A 27,569-nucleotide genomic window follows, 5' to 3' on the forward strand; every position below is an offset into this window, starting at 1 on the left:
TGGGATTCGAACCTACTATCTCCCGGATGCAAGCTCACAGCCGCGCGCCTCTACGCGCACGGCCAACTCGCCCGGTATGTAAACTTCAAGAAGAGATTGATATACGAGGGTAATCCCAAAAATGAGGTCTCCTATTATTTATAAATACAGAACTCTGTTCGTGTGGCTGTTGGTCACAATATTGTGAAGCGTGTTTCCCGCACTCGCATATAAACACACGCACGCCGTGCTGAGGCACTCAGTCTTGGCTTGGCAGTCGTTGAGAATGGATCTCCTGTCGGATGTTACAGCTAAGTGCGAAGTGCGTGCAGTTATTCGGTTTTTTAATGCAAAAGGTACTGAACCGACTGAAATCCATCGCCAATTGACGGAAGTGTATGGTGAGTCGTGCATGGAACGTGAAAAATGTTTGTAAGTGGTGTCGAGAGTTTGCAGCCGGTCGGACTGAAATTCATGACGAACAAAGGAGCTGGAGATCATCAATTTCCGTCGAGACAGTCGTGAAGTTTAATATTAAAAACATATTTGGTACGTATTGAAAGGAGACTAACATACAATAAAGGAGAGTACAAATGATCCACCTTATATCAATACAAAATATGTTCCTGATACAAGATCACAACATTTTTATTAGGTGCCAGTTTTGATATCTTAGGACACCATCATCAGCCACAATAAGTCAAATGAACAAATATATATATATATATATAATAATTTATTTATCATTTATTTAGCAAACATGGCCAAAAAATTAGTAATAGAGACAGAAGCAGCTATTAGCAAAATGCCCATTGATATTCAAGATGAAACCAGACATGAGGCTAAAAAACAAATAAATAATATTTTCATTACACCAGCACACCTTATATCTTCAACACAACTTACAGACAGAAAGAAGATTCTTCAACTTAAAGACAAAATTAGAAATTCAGAAACCATTATTACTAAAGCAGACAAAGGGAACGCTACTGTCATAATGGACCAAGCAGACTATATCGAAAAAACAAAAACATTTTTCACAGACAAATCCTTCACAGTTGTGGATAAAGATCCTACCCAGTCCATTCAAAGACAATAAAAACAGATACTTAAAAACACAAATTTTTTACTAACGGACAGTGAAAAGAATAAATTGATTAATATGAACTTTGGCCTGCCAACTGTTAAAGCGTAACCTAAAATTCATAAAGATGGAATCCCTACACGCCCTATAGTAAAATTCAGACTGAGTCTACTTTACAAAACAGCTCAATTTATTCAACAGTTTCTGAGCAAGCACTACACTTTCCAGGTAAACAAATCCATTAAAAACACCCTTGAACTAATCCAACGCTTGGACAACTTTAAATTACAACCATACCATACCATGCATTCCTTTGACATTACCAACATGTATACAAATATTTTTTTGCAAGTTGCTTTACGTCGCACCGACACAGATAGGTCTTATGGCGACGATGGGAGAGGAAAGGGCTAGGAGTAGGAAGGAAGCGGCCGTGGCCTTAATTAAGGTACAGCCCCGGCATTTGCCTGGTGTGAAAATGGGAAACCATGGAAAACCATCTTCAGGGCTGCCGACAGTGGGGTTCGAACCCACTATCTCCCGAATACTGGATACTGGCCGCACTTAAGCGACTGCAACTATCGAGCTCGGTGTATACAAATATTAAACTGGAAAAAGTTATACCAATTATCTTAAAAAGCCTACGTTCTCATGGCCATTTTAGCCAACTTGAAATAGCGGATTTCATGCCCATATTGAAACTTTTAACTAGTAATAATTATTTCATGTTCAACAAGGTAATATACAAACAGGACGGACTAGCCATGGGTTCGCCGGCATCCGGCATTCTAGCCAATATATATCTTGATTTCTTAGAGTACACTAAAACAGAAAAAGATAAGAAATTTAACAACATAGTCTTATGGTCTAGGTTTGTAGATGATACGTTTATCATCATGGATCAACGCGACACCGATGCATCTACCACCCTAGCACACCTCAGTGACATCGATACGAATATTAAGTTCACTATAGAATCCAAAATTAATAAGGCCCTCAACTTTTTAGACTTAACTATTACCAGACTCCCATTTGCTTTTAAATATAAAATCTACAGGAAACCGACGCATGCAGCTATAACTATCCAGCAAGACTCCTTACATCCCCCTTGCCATAAGCGTGCCACCTATAACAGTTTAGTACATCGTGCCTACAATATTCCCATGTCAAAAGCAGATCTGAACAAAGAACTTAATACTATACGTAATATTGCCCTTCACAATGGTTTTAATCATGGTTTTATAGAACGTATAATACGTAAGTTTAAACACCGAACCAAAACCAATTTACAGAAAGAATAAACGAAATCAGTAACATATGCAACCTTTACATTTAGCCCTGATATTTACCGAGTAACTAACCTATTCAAAAAAAAAACACACACTAAAATCACCTTTAAAACTGACAACAGAAATCTTGATACATTCCATAATTCTAGCCATGTCAACCTTCCCAACCTTTTCGATAAGTCAGGTGTGTACAGATTTCACTGTAATGACTGTTCCAGCGTTTATATTGGGCAAACAGGGAGATCCTTCAAAATCAAGTATAACGAACACATTAATGCCATTAAATACAAAAGATTCTCAGCAATAGGACAGCATACGCGTGATTACAAACACAGCTTTTACAGCATCAACAATGATTTAGATATCATCGAAATAATGAATAAAGGGCTTCTTTTAGACCTAACAGAGCAGTGCTTCATTCTTTTGGACCAGTACTACAACCCTAATTTTGATCTTAATGAACTGTCCAAAAAACCTTCTATCCTATTTGATATACTCATTTCAGTTACTAGCAAGCTTAAAATTCCAAAAGATCAACCAATATACAAAACAGTTTGCAATACACTGGTGTATTACCCCTACCGGAATCCACGCCCCCCGACCCTTACTCGCCTGTTCTTGCGACCTCCCCTCCCCCTCCTCCTACCGGGCACACCCCGATTCCCCGCTGATGCGTGCAGCTTGTTGCCTAACACACCGCTCGGCAGTTTAGCTTGCCAGTTCCTCTTTAACTTCTCGCTGGTAACGTGGTGCTCGAGGTGAGTTTCTATCTTAAAATTGCCTAATACCTTTCTTGATCCATTTACGTCATACTTACACAGTATTCAATTTCTTTTAGGTCCGTTTGAATCGAGATCTTTCCAGAGTTACGTTTGACCACCTGAAAACATAGTTTTTCATGAAATCTCACCTGTCAACCTATGGCCTCAGTCCATTCACATTTTTTAATATACTACTGAAATATAGGTTCAAAAACTATTTTATTCTCTACAAAGTCAAGCTATTTCAGTAAGATTTAAACAAGATACATGCCATGAAAGTTTTTTATTTGATTCTAAAAATCCGACCAATTTATGATGGCTCTCTGATTATAATCCATGAGGAACTATATTTTACAAACATTGGACAATAAAGGGTCTTCCCTTTTATACTGTATAGTAATAATCTGAAAAATTAGCTAATAATGTATATATGCTAAAATCTCTCATGATAGAACGTTCAAAAAAGATGCTATAGGTCAATAGTCTAATTTTAATCAGCTGTTTAGATAATCAAGAAGATTTTACACAAACTTGTTGGCTACTGTAATTCTATACACAATTACAGCATTTAACATTACCAGGTGATAGAAATGCATAAAGCTGTATATAGAATAATTTTACCTCTTTTCTAGAACTTTATTATGATATATATAGGAGATATTTGTGCAGTCAAATGTTTTATGTTGTGAAGCAATTATAAATTGCTAGGATTTGAGAAGGTTTATCTGTGTAAATACATATGTAATTTACTCAATGTCTTTGTTTGCTTAACCCTAGGCTGATGATAGCACAAAAAATGTTGAAACCGGTACCTAAAAATTCACAATAAAAATGTGACATTTTAATTATATCACATTTTAAGTAGTATTGAACAGGTGGAGAATCCTACCCTATATCTTTGAATGTATATATATTAATAATACAAAATATAGACCATTAGTAATAAAATGATATTAATTGGATGAAATATACAACATAATGGTGCTTAAAAGTCATTCTTACAAGATTTACAAGTTAGGGACTTGATGGTCTTTTATAAAATAGAAGTGAAAAAATGTTAACAAATGGTTTAAAAAGTCCTTGTCACTGTGCCACACAGTGGCACTTGTAAATCTTGTAAGAATGACTTTTAAGCACCATCAAGTTGTATATTTTATCCAATTAATGTCATTTTATTACTAATGTTCTATATTTTGTATTATAGTATACACATGTATATATGTACATATCTTTGAGCATTTGACCTATTGTGGCTGATGATGGTGTCCAAAGACATCGAAACCGGTACCTAATAAAAATGTTGTGATCTTGTATTAGCAACATATTTTGTATTGATATAAGGTGGATCATTTGTACTCTCCTTTATTGTACAGTCGTGAAGGTTGAGCAAATCATGCATGAAGATTGGCAGATCACCCTGGATAATCTCTGCACTTCGGTTCCTGAGGTTTCCCGAAGCGCTGCTCACAGAATATAACGGAAAAGTTGAAATACTGGAAGGTGTGCGCATGCTGACTGAAGACCACATGCGGCAACGAGTTGATTCTTCCCACACATTTCTTCAATGCTTTGCAACCGAACAGGACAACTTTTTGGATTAAATTGTCACAGGTGACGAAACCTGGCCGTTCCACTTTACACCTGAGACCAAGCAACAACCACGCCAGTGGCGGCATCACTTTTCGCCAAAGCCGCGGAAATCAAGCAAACACAGTCTGCCGGTAAAGTCATGACAACTGTTTTGGGATCGAAAAGGGGTATTGTTGGTTGACTTTATGCCTGCTGGGACCACAATTAACGCTGACAGGTACTGTGAGACTCTGAAAAAACTCAGACGGGCAATTCAGAACTGGAAAAGAGGAATGTTGAGCAAGGTCGTAAACATTCTCCACGAAAACGCTCGCCCACACATCACCCGGCAAAACATTGCTCTCCTGCAACAGTTTCAGTGGAACATCATCACCCACCCACCAACCCACCCACCCACCCGACTTGGCACCCAATGACTATCACTTGTTCCCCAAGTTGAAAGAACATTTGGCTGGAAAGCGATTCAGACTATGAATCATATTATTCACACTAAGTGAAATGGTAGTTCAGGGGAAGGCCTAAAATTTAATTCTCAAGTACTAATATTATTAGTGGTCGTATCGATAAATACTACATAACCAAAGTTATACAGAATTAAATTTCCGACCATTTAAGTCTTATACATTTTTACTGTACCGGCTATGATAATACAGATATTCGTGAATTTGCATTGTGTCCGTGTATTCACCATGTGAGGGTGCAGATGAGGATGAAGTTGACAAGTTTTATGAAGCATTGAGTGATATCGTGGTCAGGGTCAACAGCAAGGAAAGAATAGTGCTAATGGGCGATTTCAATGCGAGAGTTGGGAATAGAACTGAAGGATACGAAAGGGTGATTGGTAAATGTGGGGAAGATATGGAAGCTAATGGGAATGGGAAGCGTTTGCTGGACTTCTGTGCTAGTATGGGTTTAGCTGTTACAAATACATTCTTCAAGCATAAGGCTATTCACCGCTACACGTGGGAGGCTAGGGGTACCAGATCCATAATAGACTATATCTTAACAGACTTCGAATTCAGGAAATCTGTTAGGAATGTACGAGTTTTCCGGGGATTTTTCGATGATACCGACCACTATCTGATCTGTAGTGAACTAAGTATCTCTAGGCCTAAGGTAGAGAAAGTGAAATCTGTCTGCAAACGAATAAGGGTAGAAAATCTCCAGGACGAGGAAATTAGACGGAAGTATATGGATATGATTAGTGAGAAGTTTCGAACAGTAGACATTAAGCAGGTTCAGGATATAGAAAGTGAATGGGTGGCATATAGGGATGCTGTAGTAGAAACAGCCAGGGAATGCATTGGAACAACTGTGTGTAAAGACGGGAAAAGGCGAACATCTTGGTGGAATGATGAAGTGAGAGCAGCTTGTAAACGTAAAAAGAAGGCTTATAAGAAATGGCTCCAAACAAGGGCCGAGGCAGATAGGGAGTTGTATGTAGATGAAAGAAACAGAGCGAAACAAATAATTCTTGAATCCAAAAAGAAGTCATGGGAAGATTTTGGTAACAACCTGGAAAGGCTAGGTCAAGCAGCAGGGAAACATTTCTGGACAGTAATAAAGAATCTTAGGAAGGGAGGGAAAAAGGAAATGAACAGTGTTTTGAGTAATTCAGGTGAACTCATAATAGATCCCAGGGAATCACTGGAGAGGTGGAGGGAATATTTTGAACATCTTCTCAACGTAAAAGGAAATCATCCTGGTGGTGTTGTGAACAGCAAAGCTCAAGGGGAGCAGGAAAATGATGTTGGTGAAATTATGCTTGAGGAAGTGGAAAGGATGGTAAATAAACTCCATTGTCATAAAGCAGCAGGAATAGATGAAATTAGACCTGAAATGGTGAAGTATAGTGGGAAGGCAGGGATGAAATGGCTTCATAGGGTAGTAAAATTAGCGTGGAGTGTTGGTAAGGTACCTTCAGATTGGGCAAAAGCAGTAATTGCCCCTATCTATAAGCAAGGGAACAGGAAGGATTGCAACAACTATCGAGGTATCTCACTGATTAGTATACCAGGCAAAGTATTCACTGGCATCTTGGAAGGGAGGGTGCGATCAGTCGTTGAGAGGAAGTTGGATGAAAACCAGTGCGGTTTCAGACCACAGAGAGGCTGTCAGGATCAGATTTTCAGTATGCGCCAGGTAATTGAAAAATGCTACGAGAGGAATAGGCAGTTGTGTTTATGTTTCATAGATCTAGAGAAAGCATATGACAGGGTACCGAGGGAAAAGATGTTCGCCATACTGGGGGACTATGGAATTAAAGGCAGATTATTACAAGCAATCAAAGGCATTTATGTTGACAATTGGGTTTCAGTGAGAATTGATGGCAGAATGAGTTCTTGGTTCAGGGTACTTACAGGGGTTAGACAAGGCTGTAATCTTTCACCTTTGCTGTTCGTAGTTTACATGGATCATCTGCTGAAAGGTATAAAATGGCAGGGAGGGATTCAATTAGGTGGAAATGTAGTAAGCAGTCTGGCCTATGCTGACGACTTGGTCTTAATGGCAGATTGTGCCGAAAGCCTACAGTCTAATATCGTGGAACTTGAAAATAGGTGCAATGAGTATGGTATGAAAATTAGCCTCTCGAAGACTAAATTGATGTCAGTAGGTAAGAAATTCAACAGAATTGAATGTCAGATTGGTGATACAAAGCTAGAACAGGTCGATAATTTCAAGTATTTAGGTTGTGTTTTCTCCCAGGATGGTGATATAGTAAGTGAGATTGAATCAAGGTGCCGTAAAGCTAATGCAGTGAGCTCCCAGCTGCGATCGACTGTATTCTGTAAGAAGGAAGTCACCTCCCAGACGAAACTATCTTTACATCGGTCTGTTTTCAGACCAATTTTGCTTTACGGGAGCGAAAGCTGGGTGCACTCAGGATATGTTATTCATAAGTTAGAAGTAACTGACATGAAAGTAGCAAGAATGATTGCTGGTACAAACAGGTGGGAACAATGGCAGGAGGGCACTCGGAATGAAGAAATAAAGGCTAATTTAGGAATGAAATCGATGGATGAAGCTGTACGCATAAACCGGCTTCGGTGGTGGGGTCATGTGAGGCGAATGGAGGAGGATAGGTTACCTAGGAGAATAATGGACTCTGCTATGGAGGGTAAGAGAAGTAGAGGTAGACCAAGACGACGATGGTTAGACTCGGTTTCTAACGATTTAAAGATAAGAGGTATAGAACTAAATGAGTCCACAACACTAGTTGCAAATCGAGGATTGTGGCGACGTTTAGTAAATTCACAGAGGCTTGCAGACTGAACGCTGAAAGGCATAACAGTCTATAATGATAATGTATGTATGTATGTATGTTGCTAAGTCCATATCAACGCCAAGCCACGAGAAAATGATAATAATAATAATGTTATTTGCTTTACGTCCCACTAACTACTTTTTTTAAGGTCTTCGGAGACGCCGAGGTGCCGGAATTTAGTCCAGCAGGAGTTCTTTTACGTGCCAGTAAATCTACCGACACGGGGCTGTCGTATTTGAGCACCTTCAAATACCACCGGACTGAGCCAGGATCGAATCACGAGAAAATGGGTTGACAGAATTTAATGAAAATCAGTATATAGAGTCGGGGAATAAGAAACAACAGTCTAAGCTATAAACAAATTTATTCACCCTGGATGAAATTGTAGTTTAGGGGAAGGCACCTAAAATGTAAATTTTAAATACCTATGTTATTGGTCCTATCGAAAAGTATTACATAACAAAAGTTATAGAGAATGCAGTTTCCGATCATTTATATTTTATTCAGTTTTACCATATCGACTATGGTAAGAGTGGTATTTCAGAGTCGGAAGAAAACTAAATGTGAAGGCCTACAATATCGAAAGCGCACAACATTGATTAACAATAACATTACACTGACCATTGTTGTGATGTTCTTTGTCTCTTATGCTGCCTCTCGACTCCGATAGATGGGATTACTGCTGCGTACCGAGTTAAACAGTCTTACTGAATATTGGTGAGAAATAGCTGGGGAGTTAGAAAACTTTCTTCTTTAGCATGCCATTCCTCTGCTTCATACATTTTCTGATACAGCTGGTACGTTACACACTGGTTCATCATACTATTCCAGCTATTCGATCCCTACTCTGACGTGCTGTTTTGAATGAGCAGTGTGCAAACTTAAGGCAGAGGCTCACTTAGTAGTAGTAGTAGTATGCGACTTGGCCATGCGGTTAGAGGCGCGCGGCTGTGAGCTTGCATCCGTGAGATAGTGGGTTCGAATACCACTGTTGGCAGCCCTGAAGATGGTTTTCCGAGGTTTACCATTTTCGCACCAGGTAAATGCTGGTGCTGTACCATAATTAAGGCCACGGCCACTTCCTTCCAACTCTTAGGCCTTTCCTATCCCATCGTCACCATAAGACCTATCTGTGTCGATGCAACGTAAAACCATAGCAAATAAAAAGTAGTAATATGGCCTGGTCTAGAATAACAATTTAGGCCTATTCCAAATTGTAGCACCACAATTCACTAACTCAAAATTCAACCTGAAAAGAGCCGTTTCTTAAGAAAAGCCTCTTTCTCTTCACTTTTATTAAATTCTACGTTAATTTTATTCCAAATTAGCAGTAAAGAGGGAAATATTTGCCTCCAAGTCAGATAGATTTTTCCGCCGCCAGTGTAGTGAATTTAGATTTTTCGCTCATTGGATACTACTAGGAAACAGATTAGTAAAAGGGCATAGTTTTTGCCCTGGGAGTGTCCACTATTTGACCCCCTCCTCGCCGGAAAAAGACGGAGAGTGTTCACGGACTTTGGAACTTTGGACTGTTAGATCGGCAGCGTAGTCCTGTTCGTTAAAAGTGAGAAAATATGTGGTTTTTTATTTGATCGAGTATTTCATATGAAGGCATTGCATTTAATTGTGCCATTCCTACTGACATCATTGTAATGACGTGTGTTCATTTCAGTTGGGAAAACCACTAAGACAGTCTTTCTGAGGATGTAAAAATGCAGGTGGAGAGTGAGTGTCTACCATTATAATGAAAATTCCCCAACCTGATTGTGACTGATGGTGGGCAAGCAGGCCTACCATTACAATGAAAATTCCCTGACTTCATACGAGAAAAGACGTTTGGTGCCTTCCCCGTCGTGTTTCTAGGGTAACGTTAAGAGCTATGCAATTTAATACAATCTTGCTCACAACGTGTACACTACCTAACCTAGAATTCTGTATACAATGTAAAATTCTGTAGCGAAGCACGGGTACATCAGCTAGTCTATATATATAAAGTAAGAGTTTTTTCCTGTACATTGCACAGAATTTGAAAAGAATGGTATTTCTGTATCGGTCATGTCCACAGAAACAAGGAAATGCACTTTTTACTTTTCCGTAATTTCTGTTTGTCTGTCTGTCTGTCTGTCTGTCTGTCTGTCTGTCTGTCTGTCTGTCTGTCTGTCTGTCTGTCTGTATGTACACACATCACTAGAAAACGGCTCCAGAGAATTTAATGAAAATCGGTATGCAAAGTCAAGGAATAATTCGCTACAATCTAGGCTATAAATAATTTTATTCACGCTGTATGAAATGGTAGTTTAGGGGAAGGCCTAAAATTTAATTCTAAAATATTTACGTCATTAGTGGTCCTCTATCAATGAAAACTGGTATACAAAGTCAGAGAATGAGCTACTATAATCTAGGCTATAAATAATTTTATTCATGCTTAATGAAATGGTAGTTTAGGGGAAGACCTCAAATTTAATTCTCAAATATTTATATTATTAGTGGTCGTATCGATAAACACTACATAACCAAAGTTATATAGAATTAAATTTCCGACCATTTATGTCTTATACATTTTTACCGTACCGGCTATGATAACACAGATATTCGTGAATTTGCATTTTTGTTTCTAAGTCCATATCGATGCCGAGCCATGAGAAAATGGCTTAACAGAATTTAATGAAAATCAGTATGTAGTCGGGGAATAAGAATCTACAGTCTAAGCTATAGACAATTTTATTCACCCTGGATGAAATTGTAGTTTAGGGGAAGGCGCCTAAAATTTAAATACCTATGTTTTTGGTCCTATCAAAAAGTACTACATAACAAAAGTTATGGAGAATACAATTTCCGATCATTTATGTTGTATTCAGTTTTTCCGTACCGACTATGATGAGTGGTATTTCAGAGTCGGAAGAAAACTAAATGTGAAGGCCTACAATATCGAAAGCGCATTACATTGATCAACAATAACATTACATTGACCATTGTTTGTTGTGATGTTATTTGTCTCTTATGCTGCCTCTCAACTCCGATAGATGGGATTACTGCTGCTTACCGAATATAATAGCCTAACTGAATAATGGTGGGAAATAGTCAGGGAGTTAGAAATCTTTCTTCTTTAGCATGTCATATCACTGGTTCATACATTTTCTGATACAGCTGGTACGTAACACACTGGTTCTTCGTAGTATTCCAGTTATTCGATCCCTACTCTTACGCGCTGTTTTGAATGAGCAGTGTGCATGCTTAAGGCAGAGGCTGACTTAGTAGCAGCAGCAGCAGCAGCAGCAGCAGCAGCAGCAGCAGCAGTAGTAGTATTGGCCTGGTCTAGAATAACAATTTAGGCCTATTCCAAATTATAGCACCACAATTCACTAAATAACTCAAAATTCAACCCTGAAAAGAGCCGTTTCTTAAGAAAAGCTTCTTTCTCTTCACTTTTATTAAATTCTACATTCATTTTATTCCAAATTATCATTGAAGAGAGGGTTTGTTCTCTGGCTTGGAGGAACAATTTGCCTCCAAGTCAGATAGATTTTTCCGCCACCAGTGTATTGAATTGATATTTTCCGACTCATTGGGTACTCCTAGGAAACAGATTAGTAAAAGGGCATATATTTTTCCCTGGGAGTCTCCACTATTCGACCCTCTCCCCGCCGAAGAAAGACAAAGAGTGTTCACGAATCACGGCTGTCTGCAGCTTGGTCATTCCAGATCTAGAACTTTGGACTGTTAAGGGCCCCATACACGTGCAGACTTCTGGAATACTTACCTGCACAGACTTGCCTCTGGGAGGTAAGTCGGAAGTATGCAGTTGCCCACAGACGCTCAGATTAAATGATTATTTACCGAGGAAGTTGAATACGATGCATTCAGCTGTTTTCTGTTTAAGATTATGCACTTCGGATGGTTGAAAAATATATACGGATTGAAATTAATTAGATAGTCAGTATAGAAGACGAGTTGTTATTTGGACATAATGTAGCTCTCTTCACGAAGAAGACGTGCAGAAAATGATTTCAGTTTTCATACCTGTAGGTTACCATATTTACACTTATTGCCGCTACTCTGAGATAGCGCTTTCGTCGCGAAGTCTCCAGCTGAATTCAAGCAGCGCCAGAATGTCAGAGACTTGCCTGCAGGCTTTTTGTTGGCAGACTTTTCGGCCATACACACAGAGACCTGTCTGAAGAGACTGGTTTGCGCAGACTTACTTCCGACTAAGTCTGCGCGTGTATGGGGCGCATTAGATCGGTAGTGTAGTCCTGTTCGTTAAAAATGAGAAAATGTGTGGTGTTTCATTTGATCGAGTATTCCATATGAAAGCATTGATTTTAATCGCGCCGTTCCTACTGACGCCATTGTAATGTATGTTCATTTAAGTTGGGAAAACCACTAAGACAGTCTTTCTGAGGATCTAAAAAGGCAGGTGGAGAGTGGGTGTCTACCATTATAATGAAAATAATGAAAAATCCCCAACCTGATTGTGACTGATAGTATGCAATTTCACCATTACAGTGAAAATTCTCTAACTCAGTCTTCATATGAGAAAAGATGTTAGCTGACTTCTCCGTCGCGTTTCTAGGGTAACGTTAAGTGCTATGCAATTTAATACAATCTTGCTCACAACACGTACACTAGAATTCCATGTACAATGTAGAATTCCGTAGCGAAGCACGGGTACATCAGCTAGTATTACAATCAATGCTAAATATTTCATTGTAATTTTATACTCGATAATTATTCAAGTCAATATTCAACTATTTAAAAATATAAGTAATACTTAAAATATTATAAATAGCTCCAAAATTATCAACTATTGTATTTTTATATGCAATATTTAGGTCTCCCTTAATTTGATATACCCAGTGCGAGAAAATGTGACAAAATACGCAGAAACGAACAACGAATTTGTGTTCAGCGACCACAAGAAAAAAAATGTAAAATGCTGGGTTGTGTAATCATCTACGGATGAAAGGTAAAAATGTTTGTGAACTTGTTCAGGTGTTCATTAGCATTACTCTTCCCCAGACAATCCAACAAACATTGCCATTATTTAAAGACATGCCCACCTAATGGCCATGATCTATAAGGCATTAAGTCTTCAAGATCTGACACCATGGTTAGCTGTTTTGAGTCCCGTTGGTGGAAAAAATGGTCACGATAGGAATTCTGGCCGGTTGGAAAGATGATGGTATACAATTTCTAATCACTAATTTTTGCACTTTAAGCCTGGGTTCAATTCCAAGCCTTTCTGCAGTGTTCATATGGAGTGACGACATACGACATTGTTGACAGCGATTCATCTATTGGATGGAGATGTTAAGCCTCGAATGAACTCCTTGGTGTTATTCGACAGGAGTAGGCTAAGTGCCGATGCAGGGTTTCACCCTCTCCCTACCTCATTATAATCACCAGACATCTTGATGTGCACTTCGTCCACGGGCATCAACTATAAAGTCGTACACCAGGCCTCTCCAGAGGCCATGCACAATCAATCAATCAATCAATCAATCAATCAATCAATCAATCAATCAATCAATCAATCAATCAATCAATCAATCAATCAATCAGTAAGTAAAGTCGTGTCCTTATCCTGAGGTGGTGCAGCTCTTTTCAGGCACACCCCCAATGGAGGTGAGCTGCATGTACCATTTCAACCACATACCAGCCCTCCTGTCAGTTTTAAATTCCTGGCAGTACCGGGAATCGAACCCGGGCCCCCCGAGGACGGCAGCTAATACCACTAACCGTTACGCTATGAAGGCGGACAATCAATCAGTTAAAACACATGATTTAATAGAGAAAAATCTTACAATATAGAGTAGACCTACACCCGAGTCTGTGACCAAAAGTTACGGTCATCAATGTTTTTTCCAGCCAACGTGTTCCACAGCAATGGGCCAAGAACAAAACGTCCAACTCCATGGCTAAATGGGTAGCATACTGGCCTTTGGTCCCAGATGTCTCAGGTCAGGGGCAGAGTGTGTTTGCTGCCTTCAGCATTAGAATTCATCATATGTACAGTCCCATTATCACAGACATGCAGGTCGCCTAACAGGAGTCAGGTGTCTCCATATACCATAAAAGTAATCAGTGTGGCACAAAAACAATAGCATTATTATCAGGCCTCAGCTGAGAAGACTTGCACCAGGCCTCTCCAGCAGTCACACCCTATTATTATTACAACAAAATGTAACAACAAACAGTATGCATATAATGACAATGTCCACCATGACAAAACTTATTTTAAAATGTCATAAAAGCTATTAGCTCCTAGCACTAAGATAGCCTACAAACCATTATTAATTTCAATGAAATGTTTATATATTCGAGGGATAACTTTTGAAACTACAGCAAAGCAAACAAATTACATTTATCTGGTCTAATTTAACATTTTTTTAACTTAATTAAACTATAGATAGATCTCTGACTCAACATTATTATACAAGTTTATCACATAAGCAGTAATATTTATTTTTTATGCAATATTAGAAATTTGAAAAAAATACTTTTAATGAAATAAAAAACTCACCACAAGCTGCAGGTGGAGAGGACTGGGGAGGGCTGTGCCCTGTGAAAGAAGAGTAAATTCAAGTGAATTGTCCTATTATGGACATTAACAGAGAAACACAGTAGAACCTCAATAATTCAAAATCCCACCTGATTCGAAGAAGCTCTAGTTTCTGGAAACATGAGGTAAGGTTTTGCATGTTATTTAAATTGTTTAATTCAAAATACGGATAATTCGTAATTCGAACAACAATGTCGGTCCCATTGCCAAAATTAAGACTTTAATTCAAAACTGCCTTTACTTTTTAAAAAATATTATTTTACAGAGTAATTTAAATTCAAAATTTATCCGCATCATGATAGAACGCGTCTTCTGGAATGTGGAGGGGTAGCTTTCCGCACTTTCACTCACTTTGGTGTGTCTACAGTGTGCTTCATATTTGCTAGTTCGAATGCAATCATAATTCTTTTGTATTTACGTTTTAAGGAACGCCACAATATCACGTAGCAGGCAGTGTGCGGAGAAGTAGAATCCGCGAACACTGGCCGTGCTGACAGTTTGTGAGGAAACGTGGCTCATATAACCAATTCGTACACACTGAATAATATTGTCAATGACGATGAAACTGCATTGTTTTTTTTTTAATGCTGAGCTCCAACAGACTTATGGTTTAAAAGGAGCTGGCAAATCGTAATTGTACTGTGTTGCAATGTACATGGAAGCGAGAGACTTCCTCCCCTCATCATAGGAAAGTTCAATAAGCCACGATGCTTTAAGAGCGTCGGACAGTTTCCGTGCAAGTACTAGTCATCTACAAAATGCAAACAGTACAGTAATCAAAGAAATAAAGCATATGCACAGGGGAGCCGGCATAATTTGTCTTCGTCTTTGAATCGTGTGTGTTTTTCTTTCATTGCATGAGGTTATGTTTACTAGTGGTTTATCCAAGTGCATTATTTGAATAATGTAAATGCATCTTGTGGGATACATTTCAGAAATAGCTTTTTCCATGGAATTTAAAAGCCTTAAACTGTGAATTAAAGTGATTGCATGCATTAATGGACCTTAGAATACTTTGTGATGCAGCAATGGTTGGCATTTCTGAATTATGAGAGAAGTGCCATGGCAGGAAAAAGTACAAGGATAGAGTCACTGTACTGTGTTGTAATGCAATGGAAGCGAGAGAATTTCTCCTCTCATCAGAGGAAAGTTCAATAAGCCACAATGTTTTAAGGGCATCAGGTACTTTCCGTGTAAGTACAGGGCATCTAAAATGCACACAGTACATTAATCCAATGAATAAAGCACTTGCACAGGGGAGCCAGCATAGATTTCTCCTCGTCTTTGATTCATGCTTTTTTTCTTTCGTTGCGTGAGGTTATGTTTGACAGTGAGTTATCCAAGTGCATTATTTGAATAATGTAAATACACCTTGTTGGATACATTTTGGAAATAGGTTTTTTCCATGCCATCTGAAAAGTTTAAACTGTGAATCAAGGTTAATTGCATGCAGTACAAGGTCTGAATTATGAGTTGGCGGTTAATTCGAAATCATGTAATTCTAAGTCCGATTTCTGTGTCCCTACCGCTTTGAATTAACGAGGTTTTACTGTAGTTCTTTTTTAAAGGACATGCACACGAAAAATACAAATATCAATGGTATGAGCAATTTAAATGGCAAGAAAGAGAAGGAAAAATAATAGTAATAAGGTAAGAGATAAATCTAATCATTATTTCTGAAGACTGATAATTTAATTTCTTTCAGCTTTTTCCACTACTGAGATGGTTGGAATAGAGATTTTTAAGATGACCTAGAATAGAGCTAGGAAGTCATGGCAACCAAATGTCCATGTGGGGAGTTAGGTTGATGAGGAAGAAGAGTGCGGGGTTACACGGGTGCATTGACAGGGAGGATGACAAGAGTATGAGATAGGAAACTGGTTCTTTTACCCATTTCTCAAGCATTACTTTCTTTGATTGTAAAGCTGAGTTTCTTCCTTAAAACTTAAAAACAAAATAATCAAGTCCAGCAAACACATTATAAATAATATACAACAGTCCCTTGGTAAGACGCAAAAATTACAAAATTAATTATTTTCACCGATCAAATGGCTGCGGGGTTTGGATCATGTAGCTATCAGCTTTCATTCGGGAGATAGTGGGTTCAAAGCTCACTGGCAGCAGCCATGAAGATGGTTTCCCATGGTTTCCCATTTTCACACCAGGCAAATGCTGAGGCTGTACCTTAATTAAGGCCATGGTCACTTCCATCCCACTCCCAACCCTTTCCTATCCCATCGTCACCATAAGACCTGCGTCAGTGCGACGTAGAACAAAAACAAAATAATTCATTGAAAAAAAAAAAGAGGAGGAACAAAAGCATATCACAGAGCAACACAGAAGAACGTAGAAATTAAAACTTTAGACTTTGACAACATGTTGGCTTGTTTGATAGTATATCAACAGCTCGGATTAATGCTCTACTGTATAATAATCCTTGCCAATATGAGTAATTATAAAATGTTTCTCCTTCCCTGAAGGATTATTTAATATTCAATATTATTAAATATTTTGTATGATAAGATTGAGCAGGTATGGATGCACACTGAGGTTGTGTTAAGTACAAGGAGTGGTTAAGTCAGAAGCAATGACTAAGCATCAACTAGGGTAAAAATATTCTGCATGGTAATAAGATAAGATGAACAGTGAATAAAACTGAAGTTTTGTAGTACAAGCAGTGATCACGACAATAGTTGTAGGCCAAATTATTTACATGTCATCCTAACTCATGCAAAAATATTTTGTATGATAATAAGATTGAGCAAATCACAAATGAAAGTTGACGTTTTGAAGTAAAAGCCTATGAAGCATTGCACTTACAACAGTTAACTAAATCCTAAACACCAAACCAAAGACTGACTACCAACTTCATTATTAATGCCATATTATTAAATATTAACAAGAAAGAAACTCAATAAGAAAATTCACTAGCATGCCACAAACACCATCACAAAGTAGTAAAGAGTGAGTCAAATGTTAACAAATTGAGTAGCGAATATATGATGCAATGCCTGTTCTCCTGTTGGCAATTCGCCACTTTTGAAGGGTACTTTAATGCACGAGTATCTATTAAGAATTGAAACTAAATAATAATAATAATAATAATAATAATAATAATAATAATAATAATAATAATAATAATAATAATAATAATAATAATAATAATAATAATAATAAAAATAATAATAAAAAGCTTTTTTGTTTGCTATTTGTTTACGTCGCACTGACACAGACAGGTCTTATGGTGGCGATGGGAGAGGAAAGGCTTAGGAATGGGAAGGAAGCGGCCATGGCCTTAATTAAGGTACAGCGATAGCATTTGCCTGGTGTGAAAATGGGAAATCACGGAAAACCATCTTCAGGGCTGCCGACAGTGGGATTCGAACCCACTATCTCCCGGATGCAAGCTCACAGCTGCGTGTCCCTAACCGCACGGCCAACTCACCCGGTAGGTATAATAATACCTAATAATAATGATAACGACAATAATAATAATAACAATAATAATAATATCTGGGAATACCTCAAATATATAAGAAGCTTACCAGAATGCATGCTCCTCTGGGGAGACAGTGAACATGATGAACTCCTCACTGCAAAGAGAATAATCACTAATTATATAACCAAATTTACAAGGTATATGACTAGCATCAACTCATTCCTAACAGCTGCTCTAACGCTTAGAACTATGAACAAATAAATTCATTCTTTGCCTATGACAAACTTTTCTTTCTACTTCATGAAATAAAACACTGCAATTTTACTTCCATTTCAACTATGTTTACACTCGCGGAGAAAACTATCCAAACACCATGAAATAAGGAAGGTTGAATACAGAAATTTTGGCAATATATTTGTCGACGTAACATATTTAATTGATTAAAGGAACAAAAATACAGGTTAATATCCGCATGAGAAAAGCCATTGCAAATGTGCCATGCTGGTCCATTAATAACCGGTGTAATTGCCTGAATGTTAAATGCAGGCATGCAAACGTGCATGCATTATGTCGAACAGGTGCCGGATGTCAGCTTATGGGATGGAATTCCATGCCTGTTGCACTTGATCGGTCAATACAGGGACAGTTAATGCTGGTTATGTATGACGCCGGAGTTGTCATCCAATGATGTCCCATACATGTTCAATTGGGGACAGATCAGGGTGATCGAGCAGGCCAAGGCAACATATCGACATTCTGTACAGCACGTTGGATTACAACAGCGGCATTAACCTGTTGGAAAACACCCACGGGAACGCTGTTCATGAATGGCAGCACAACAGATCGAATCACCAGACGGACGTACACATCTGCAGTCAGGGTGCGTGGGATAACCACGATGTGCTTCTGCTGTCATAGGAAATTACTCCCCAGACCAGAGCTCCCAGTGTAGGTCTAGTGTGTCGACGCCGCAGACAGGAGGAATGCAGGCGCTCACCTGTACTACATCTAACCAACACACGGCCATTGCTGGCACCAAGGCAGAACCGGCTTTCATTGGAAAACACAATGGACCTCCACTCCATCCTCCAATGACCTCCTGCTTGACACCATTGAAGTCGTAGACGGCGGTGGTTTGGGTTAAGTGGAAAGCACGCCTCAGGGCGTCTGGATCAGAGCTGTCCTTGAAGTAACTGATTTTGAACACTTCGTTGCATCACTGTGGTGCCAACTGCTGCTCGAACCGGTGCGCCACAGCCATACGCCGAATACGGCAGTCCTCCCTCTCGGTCGTGCCACGGGGACGTCCGGAGTCCGGTCTTCTTTGCGAGCGTACCTTCTCGTGACCACTGCTGCCAGCACGCATGCACTGTGGAGACATTCCTGCCAAGTCGTTCTGCAATAGCGTGGAAGGAAAATCCACCTTTATGTAGCTCTACTATATGGCCTCGTTCAACCCCAGTGAGCGGCTTATACTCGCCTCTTTGTCGCTGTAAAGACATTTTTGACCCACTCACAGTCACTCCGTTCAATCTCCCGTAACTAACGCTCGCGCGCAGTACAGCCTGATGTGAAACATCATGGGGCTGCTACTAGTGCCACGCTAATGTGATTTGTGGAAAATTTGAATCAACGTCATCTTTCAGATGTATAAACATGCCTACCAATGTTTGTTAATCTAGCACAACCCCTTCTTGGTGTTTGGATATTTTTTCCCACCAGTGTATATGATTAACGTCCAGATTAATTTCCCATCACAAAGTGATTTATTATAAGGAAGATTATTGCATCTATTTTTAATTCAATGGGCTCAAGCCATGGAACTGTTCCACTGTCATACTTTACTACATAATTAAACTTTTCCACAAGAGTTGGCAGAGTGAGTCACACCTGTGATGTGTGTGGAAACTCTTTGCCTCCAATGATCCATGCTCTTTGCTAACATACGAGTGTGCTTGGTAATATAAGTTTGAAGTGGACTATCGTTTGACTTTGAGATTCATTTGTAAACAATATGGCTGCGAGTATATGACTGAAAGTTACAGATATACAACCGCTTTTAAAAGTGATGATGGTCAGGAATGCAGTTCATTCAGTGATATTAGTAGTAGTGGGAATAGTTCTTACAATAGTTCTGATGAACAAAGGGATGCAGAAATCAAAGAGGAAATGCGAGGGGATGACCGTGTTACAGTTCAGCAGCTGGACTGGGTGTGGACCCATGAAGCTAATAAAGTAAAAAGTATCCTTGTTCTGTGGTTCATGGTGTGAATGTCGTTCTATCCAGGAAGCTATAGAAGTAGTTTCCAAATTTCTTGATGACAAATTATTTTTTAGATTTTTTTACATATGTTGTTTTACGTTGCACTGACACAGACAGGTCTTATGGCAACGATGGGGCAGGAAAGGGCTAGGAGTGGGAAGGAAGCGACAGTGGCCTTAATTAAGGTACAGTCCCAGCAATTGCCTAGTGTTAAAATGCGAAACCATGGAAAACCCTCTTCAGGACTGCCGACAGTGAGGTTCGAACCAACTATCTCCCGGATACTGGATACTGGCCGCACTTAAGCGGCTGCAGCTATTGAGTAACAAATTAAGGTGGTGAGACATGTAGAGAGAATGCCAGATGATAGGTCTGTCAAGAAAACTTACGAAGGAAATCCAGGTGGTAGAAGAATGAAAGGAAGATCTCGAAAAAGATGGCTGGATTATGTGGAGGAGGATTTAAGAAAGATGGAAATAAAAAGATTGAGGAAGCGTGCTGAAGATTGTGAAGATTGGGCTACAATTGTCAGAGAGGCCAAGGCCCGGCATAGGCTGTAGCACCGAGGAGTAAGTAAATAAGCAAGCTATTGAGCTCGGTATGAATTTTATAATATGGTCACTGTGGAATTAATGACTATGCTAAACATTTGTTAAGTAATCCAAACCAAAAGACTCTACAGTCTGACTTAGCATGGCGAGAATGTACTCTGGATGAAATTAAATCTTACATTTCCTTGTATATTCTTGTGGGTCAAATTGAAAAGTCCAAAACAGAGTTATACTGGAGTAAAAGAAAAGTGACTGAAACACAAGAAGAGAATTGAAGTGAGGTGGTTATGCCACAAATGTCAGTTCCACTGCATTTGGAGCAGTGTTTTGAGGCATACCACATTCTTTTGAACTACTGAGAAGAACGACAGGTGTGATTTAGCATTGATTAATTTCTAGTAATCTGTATTCATATATATTTAACTCTTTAATGCTCTTGAAAATAAGAAATTTCTCATCATGTGAAATGTCACTACCTTATACTTCCTTCAAAATAATCCCTGTCCCAATGTAGTTTCTATCCAATAAATATCTAGGGCTCAATGGGTTGAAAAAAAAATGTTTCCTCTAGAAACAACAAATGCAACAATATAGCCAGCCCAGCCTTTTCCCACCTACACCCTAGGAGGTCGTCAACAATCGTGTTGTCATTAACACGAGTAAAAGATATGGGTAGGCCACTACAAGAGATGCTGTGTCTTGTCAGGATAATCATATATTCATATATTTAACACACTTATTCCACCTTGTCAATACATTTAATAGTTTTTTGTCATTTTATTTCTTTATAGACTTTGTTTAATGAGAATACAAAAATCGATTTGATGTTTGATCTCATGAGGAGACATAGTTAAAGTTTTAGATCGTTAATCAAAAAAATTTCAATAGTTTTATGGATATGTTGATGAGGCAAAGTTAGGGTTTTGAGGTTACATATATGCAACAAGTCCAAGAATATTTTCGTAATATGCCCCTGAAGAAGAGAGCAATTGAAGCTTCTAAAAACCTGTGTGGATGTTAATGACAATTAACCATTAAATGTACTGCAAGGTGGATTAACTGTGGTAAATATATGAATGTATGATTATGTTCTAGTCAATATGGATCTAATTAGTTGACCATTATAGTTAAAATAATTAAATGTCAGGATAAATCGCTTGCGTCTTGACGAATGTGTGTAATCTTGCACTGTGAAAGTGTGTTGGATTGTTGAAATCAACTGTTAAACAACCAAGTTATTAACAGATTATAGCAAACAATTTTACTATAGAGATGTATGGTATAAATAATTAGGTCTTGTTATTTTGCCACTTTCAAAAATTCTGTCTATAAGTCACTAATGGTATTCAATGATCCAACATATCAACATCCCTGTGGTTTTCATTCATTCAATTAAAACTAGAAAAACTACCAGAATGTACTCTGCTTTCACCCACAGCACTGTTACAAGTATGAGCACTTAAATTCATGACTCACCAGAACTAGTGGGTCTATCGGGTGTCACTGATAACTGTGGACTCATCACTGCAAAGAAAAATCACATACAAATTACACTCTCTCATCAATTGGAAGCAATTTCCTTTTATGCCAAGGTAGTCTGAATATGGTGAATGAAGTTTGCAGTAATGAAAGAGCAATAAGCCATCATCATACAGAAGGTAGTTCAGTTTATGTCCGATCGATTTACAAGGGTACTTACCTTAAAAGATACCTCGCAGCTACCATGGGTTGTGTTCTATTGGACCCATAGCACTGTGGACTATTGTTCAACATCGAAGTTTCCATTGAAGCAAACTCCGGTGGAACACAAGCATGAGAACTCTGTCTCTTTCTTCTCTGCAACCTTTCCATAGATCATCCAGGGTGTAAGGATGGGGATGTTGGAGATGTCTCCACAGGAATATCTTGAAATGGATTCACATACATTCTTCTTTTTCCTTTTTTGCTGTTTGCTTTATGTCGCACTGACACAGATAGATCTGATGGCGACGATGGGATAGGAAAGGCCTAGGAATGGGACAGAAGCAGCCATTGCCTTAATTAAGGTACAGCCTGGTGTGAAAATGGGAAACCATGGAAAACCATCTTCAAGGCTGCCGACAGTGGGGTTTAAACCCACTATCTCCCGGTTGCAAGCTAACAGCTGCGCGCCCCTAACCGCACGGCCAACTCGCCCAGTACATAAATTCTTAACTCCTGTTCTATTTCCTGACAAAAAATGCACAGATGTTTCTGTCCACATGGATCCAGAGTTGGTATGAATGTGCTCCATACAAATGTAGGATGTTTGTTTGATAGTTAAATATTTTAATGGATTCCTGGAAATATCTTGCATTCGCTTTCACATTTTTTTAAAAACCCTGTTTATCAACAACTTACCTGCATAACTGAATCCTGCGACAACCATAAACTCGCGTCGGAAACTGTCTCGGCAGTGTTGACAAAGTTGCTGTGCCTCTTTGGATCAATGTCACTGTATGTGATCGCCCAATTATGACCACTACCAGCAAGATGAGCATGACAACTGTCTACCCTTTTCAGCCAGCCAGGTGTGTTTCACTGAGTATGTGTAGGAAAAACAAGCATGGAAAAGACTCCTTCCCAATAACAATCAATTATTGGAGCAATTTTACAACACTAACACACCTACCAGATCAGACATGACACTGTTTACAACAGTACAGTAGACCCATGGTTAAACACCAGTTGGCAGAAGTGTTACAGAATTGGTCGGATATAAACTGAACAACCTTTTGCATTACAAATGAAGAGGCAAGATTTAACATCCCAATGACTACATTTATGGTTTTCAGGGACAACGAGGTACCAATAATAATGATGATGATGATGATGATAATGAAAATAATAATATTGTTTTTATGTCCCAATAAATACTTTTCTAGATTTTGGAGACACTGATGTGCTAGAATTTTGTCCTGCACGAGTTCTTTTTGTTCTTGTAGATCTACCAACACGAGGCTGGTGTTGAGGACCTTCAAATATCACCACACTGAGGTGGGATCAGACCTGCCATCTCAGGATCAGAAAGCAAGTGCTCAACTTCCTGAGCCACACAGCCCGGTGTAAAAATTATGAGCAGGGTATTGGAAGTTGATCATTTTTCATAACTATAGAAGACGAACATCATCATCTTGATCCAACTTTTGGCTGGGTTTGTTGAGAACATGTTCATCTGCTTTGTAATCTCATCCCATTCAAACAATTTGGGCCGTATTGACAGAACATCAAAGATAAAGTATCCAGTTTGTTCCAAGAACATACATCATCAAAATTAAGAACCTGTTATGTCAACTCAGCAACATGTTGACCACATCATAGTTAATATCTACATTTCTCAACATCTCAATTCAGAAATTTTCATTTCTATTTTAAGAACTCAATCAAACCAAGGTCTCAATATGTAATATGCCCTTCACACTTAACGAATCACAGTGTTTCAAACAGGACATTCTCTTCATCAAGAAGCACTAATTTTAAGAATTTTCTAAGGTGTACAGTGTTTTAATATGTTTTTAGCCCCATTCCATGAACAGCACACATTCTTCAACTTCAAACCACATGAAAATGCACACCTCCCTTTATGGTAATTGATCTAACGAGTGTTTATAATACAACAGAGAATTCACACACTCATCACCCAATTCATATGCAGTGTTGAAACATGACATTAATTTAAAAATTCTTAAGAAGGGTCAATTATTTTATATGCATTGATTTTAACATTACCAATTTTAAGTCACCCTCATGAAGGTTCATATGTCTATAAGGGAATTACTATTCTATGTTTTGTCAGCTGGTGATGGTTTGAAACAAGCTGAAACATGTACTGATTAATTGTATCTCATTACGGGTAATACAAGTATTGATTAGGTTGACCTTAATTAACATTTTATTTTGCAACTGATAACTCAATACGGATCATAATGAAATTTGTAATGAGTCATTCATTTCCCATGCAATTTGATATTTTGTAAAATCATTCAATTACAATTAAAATAATAACTTACCAGAACAAGTGGGTGTGTCAGATGTTTCAGAGATTTGGAAACTTCTCACTGAAACATAACATAACTTATAAATTAAAACATATTCTTGAAGTAAGAGAAATAATTTTATATGTCTTACAAGTAACATAATAGCCAATCATACATCCGTACTTAGTTCGCTAAGGGTGGATGTCCAATTTCTTTATTATTGTCTGCATTTAATCAGAAAAATATTTTCTATTGGTTCCCTAAAAAAGTAGTGTTAATAGTTCGAGAGATACCCAGTTCTACAATGATGGATGTTCATATTGCAATAGGATCCCTAAAGGCATATCATAGCATCTGGATGACTCGCACCTTGTTTTGTGGCTTTTCTTAAGGTTTAGCTGGGCAACATCTAAGTACTGGTACATATAAGTTAGGGGGTTCGTTTAGAAGAGCTATAGGGAGGTATATTCACGGAAACAGGCTGGCCTAGGAAGTGGTGATGGCAATATAGGAAGCAGGAAGTCAAATAAGGATGACATAAAATTGTTAAACTGTAGTAGTACTGTAAAGAAATAACTAGAATTACGTAATTTTATATACTGGTATATATATATTTTGGGATATCTAGGAGTCACCCTGGACAGGACACAGAGCTACACAGAACATCTCACCAAGCCCTCTCACAACTGTTACAAGGAATAACATCCTGCACAAGCTGTGACAGTTCCTGTGGAGCCTCGGCTGACTGCTTACGATTAACAGGTATCAGTCTTGTCTACTCTGCAGCGTAATACTGTGCCCCAGTATGGATGGAAAGTGCACGTGTATAAAGGGGATACTAAGCTCAATGATACCATGCACTGCGTAACTGGTACTGTAAAGTCAACACCTCACCACTCGTTACCCGTACTTAAGTCATATCCCACCACCCCATCTGAGGAGAAAGGAAGCTCTGCCGAGAGAAGCAAAGAAGATCTGGTCATCTCCCTCATTACCTGTTCACCAGGAATTTTTTTACCCATCGCCACGACGTCGTCAGTAAATGTACTGGCCGGCCGACTCTTGAGGGATAATTTTAATCTAAACCAGAGCTGGTGGGATGAGTAGTCAAATTCTACATGTGGAACTAATGCTTATGAGATAAATCCAACTTGGAAAATGAAGGGATTCGACCTCCCAAGAAAACTATGGTATTGCCTCAACAGACTGAGAACTGGGCATGGACGCTGCAATTTCTTATGCTACAAGTGGGGTTAGATGGATTCTCGATTATGTGAATGCAGTGAAGGAGAGCAGACCATGGACCATGTCATCCTGCGCTGCCCTCTTCATGCCTACTCTGGAAGCCCCAGTGACCTGTTTCATCTTTCAGAAAGTGCTGTAGAGTGGCTGAAGAACTTGGACCAGGACATATGAATTTGTTGTTATAATCACCATATAAATGAATGAATCAATCAATCAATATATAATGACCTTTCAGTGTGGTGCGTGGTCAGACATATTGGGATTATGAGAGTCAATGTAGCACAATCGGATGGCCAGTTGATATCACGGATGGTAAATTTACAGTTGGATTATATTAATGAAAGTACGGCTAATAAACGTTCGGGGTTGTCAGTAAAATTGACCAATTAAATGAAAAATATATATTTCTTGAACATATAATTCTCAAGTAGACAGCGATAAATTTTACAAAAGGGAATTTGGTTGAACTCTAAATTATACAAAACTATGTGAAGTGAGGTGATCCTAAACTGATACAGAAATGTTTTGAGTTGTACATCGGCACAATGTTTCTAATGGCCGGAGTTAGTGACATCAGTTTGGGATCTGTTTAAAATGTCAGAATATAATATTTGTTAGATATATTTTAAAGTGAAGGAGCTGATAAATTCAATAGTAGAGACACATTGCATGTAGAATCCGCTGTAAGTCAAATTGTTTTAAGAGCAGAATGCTTATTATTAATGTAATCTATTGTTGAGGATAACTGCCACCATGACCTCACACCATCTGAAGACGAACAGCTACCCAGTCTTTCATACGCCGTTGTGACGAAAGGTTGTGCGTAGCAGATTGTCAAGTACACAGCGTGGAGATGCTAAGCCATCCCAATGAGTTGAAGGGCAAGTTGCCATAAGTTTTGTGAAATGTGAAAACTGACCAAGTTGATACTTCATTTTCTGTAATAAAGTGTCAATTTGGCAAGGATACATGCATGTGAATTTTAATTATCTGAAAAGGTGAGTATGAACTCATAATATAGGGTGTGGATTTCAACTGCTGTGACTTGTGGTTTATACGTTTCCTAAGTTCCAGATGATACAATGGACAGTGGAAATTAAAAAAATATTGTGTCAGCCGATAGTGTGTTGATGTGAACATGCTGTGCTAAAGAAAAATGGCTTACCAAAAAGTCCGGAGTACAGACTGGAGTCCATAACCATCCAAGACGACTGAGACGTGACAGCCCACACTATCATGGCGCAGATGACATCAAACGATACATACATACACACATACATACATACATACATACATACATACATACATACATACATACTCATTATAGACCGTTATGCCTTTCAGCGTTCAGTCTGCAAGACTATGCATTTATTTAACATTGCCACAATCAACTATTTGCAACTAGTGCTGTGGCCTCATTTAGTTCTATATCTCTTATCTTTAAATCGTTAGAAACTGAGTCCAACCACTGTCATCTTGGTCTCCCTCTACTTCTCTTACCATCCATAACAGAGTCCATTATTCTCCTAGGTAACCTATCCTCCTC

At 38.6% G+C, this 27,569-nt stretch overlaps 1 protein-coding gene across 6 annotated transcripts in view; it reads right to left on the reverse strand.

The window, feature by feature from the left end:
- The window catches only part of Cp110 (Centriolar coiled coil protein 110kDa), a 446,477-nt gene that overhangs the window by 83,760 nt on the left and 335,148 nt on the right, over positions 1–27,569 (reverse strand). For 5 of the 6 annotated variants that reach the window (XM_067142186.2, XM_068226427.1, XM_068226430.1 and 2 more), the window contains 4 exons: positions 24,812–24,859; positions 22,260–22,307; positions 18,076–18,123; positions 14,492–14,530 (listed from right to left, as the gene is read on the reverse strand). In XM_067142186.2, the coding sequence (XP_066998287.2) occupies positions 14,492–14,530; positions 18,076–18,123; positions 22,260–22,307; positions 24,812–24,859 (183 nt within the window). The remainder of the gene's footprint in view (positions 1–14,491; positions 14,531–18,075; positions 18,124–22,259; positions 22,308–24,811; positions 24,860–27,569) is intronic. The other variant, XM_067142187.2, reaches the window with a different exon arrangement.

Source organism: Anabrus simplex, chromosome 2 (genome assembly GCF_040414725.1).
Source record: "Anabrus simplex isolate iqAnaSimp1 chromosome 2, ASM4041472v1, whole genome shotgun sequence".
Classification (NCBI taxonomy): Eukaryota; Metazoa; Arthropoda; class Insecta; order Orthoptera; family Tettigoniidae; genus Anabrus; species Anabrus simplex.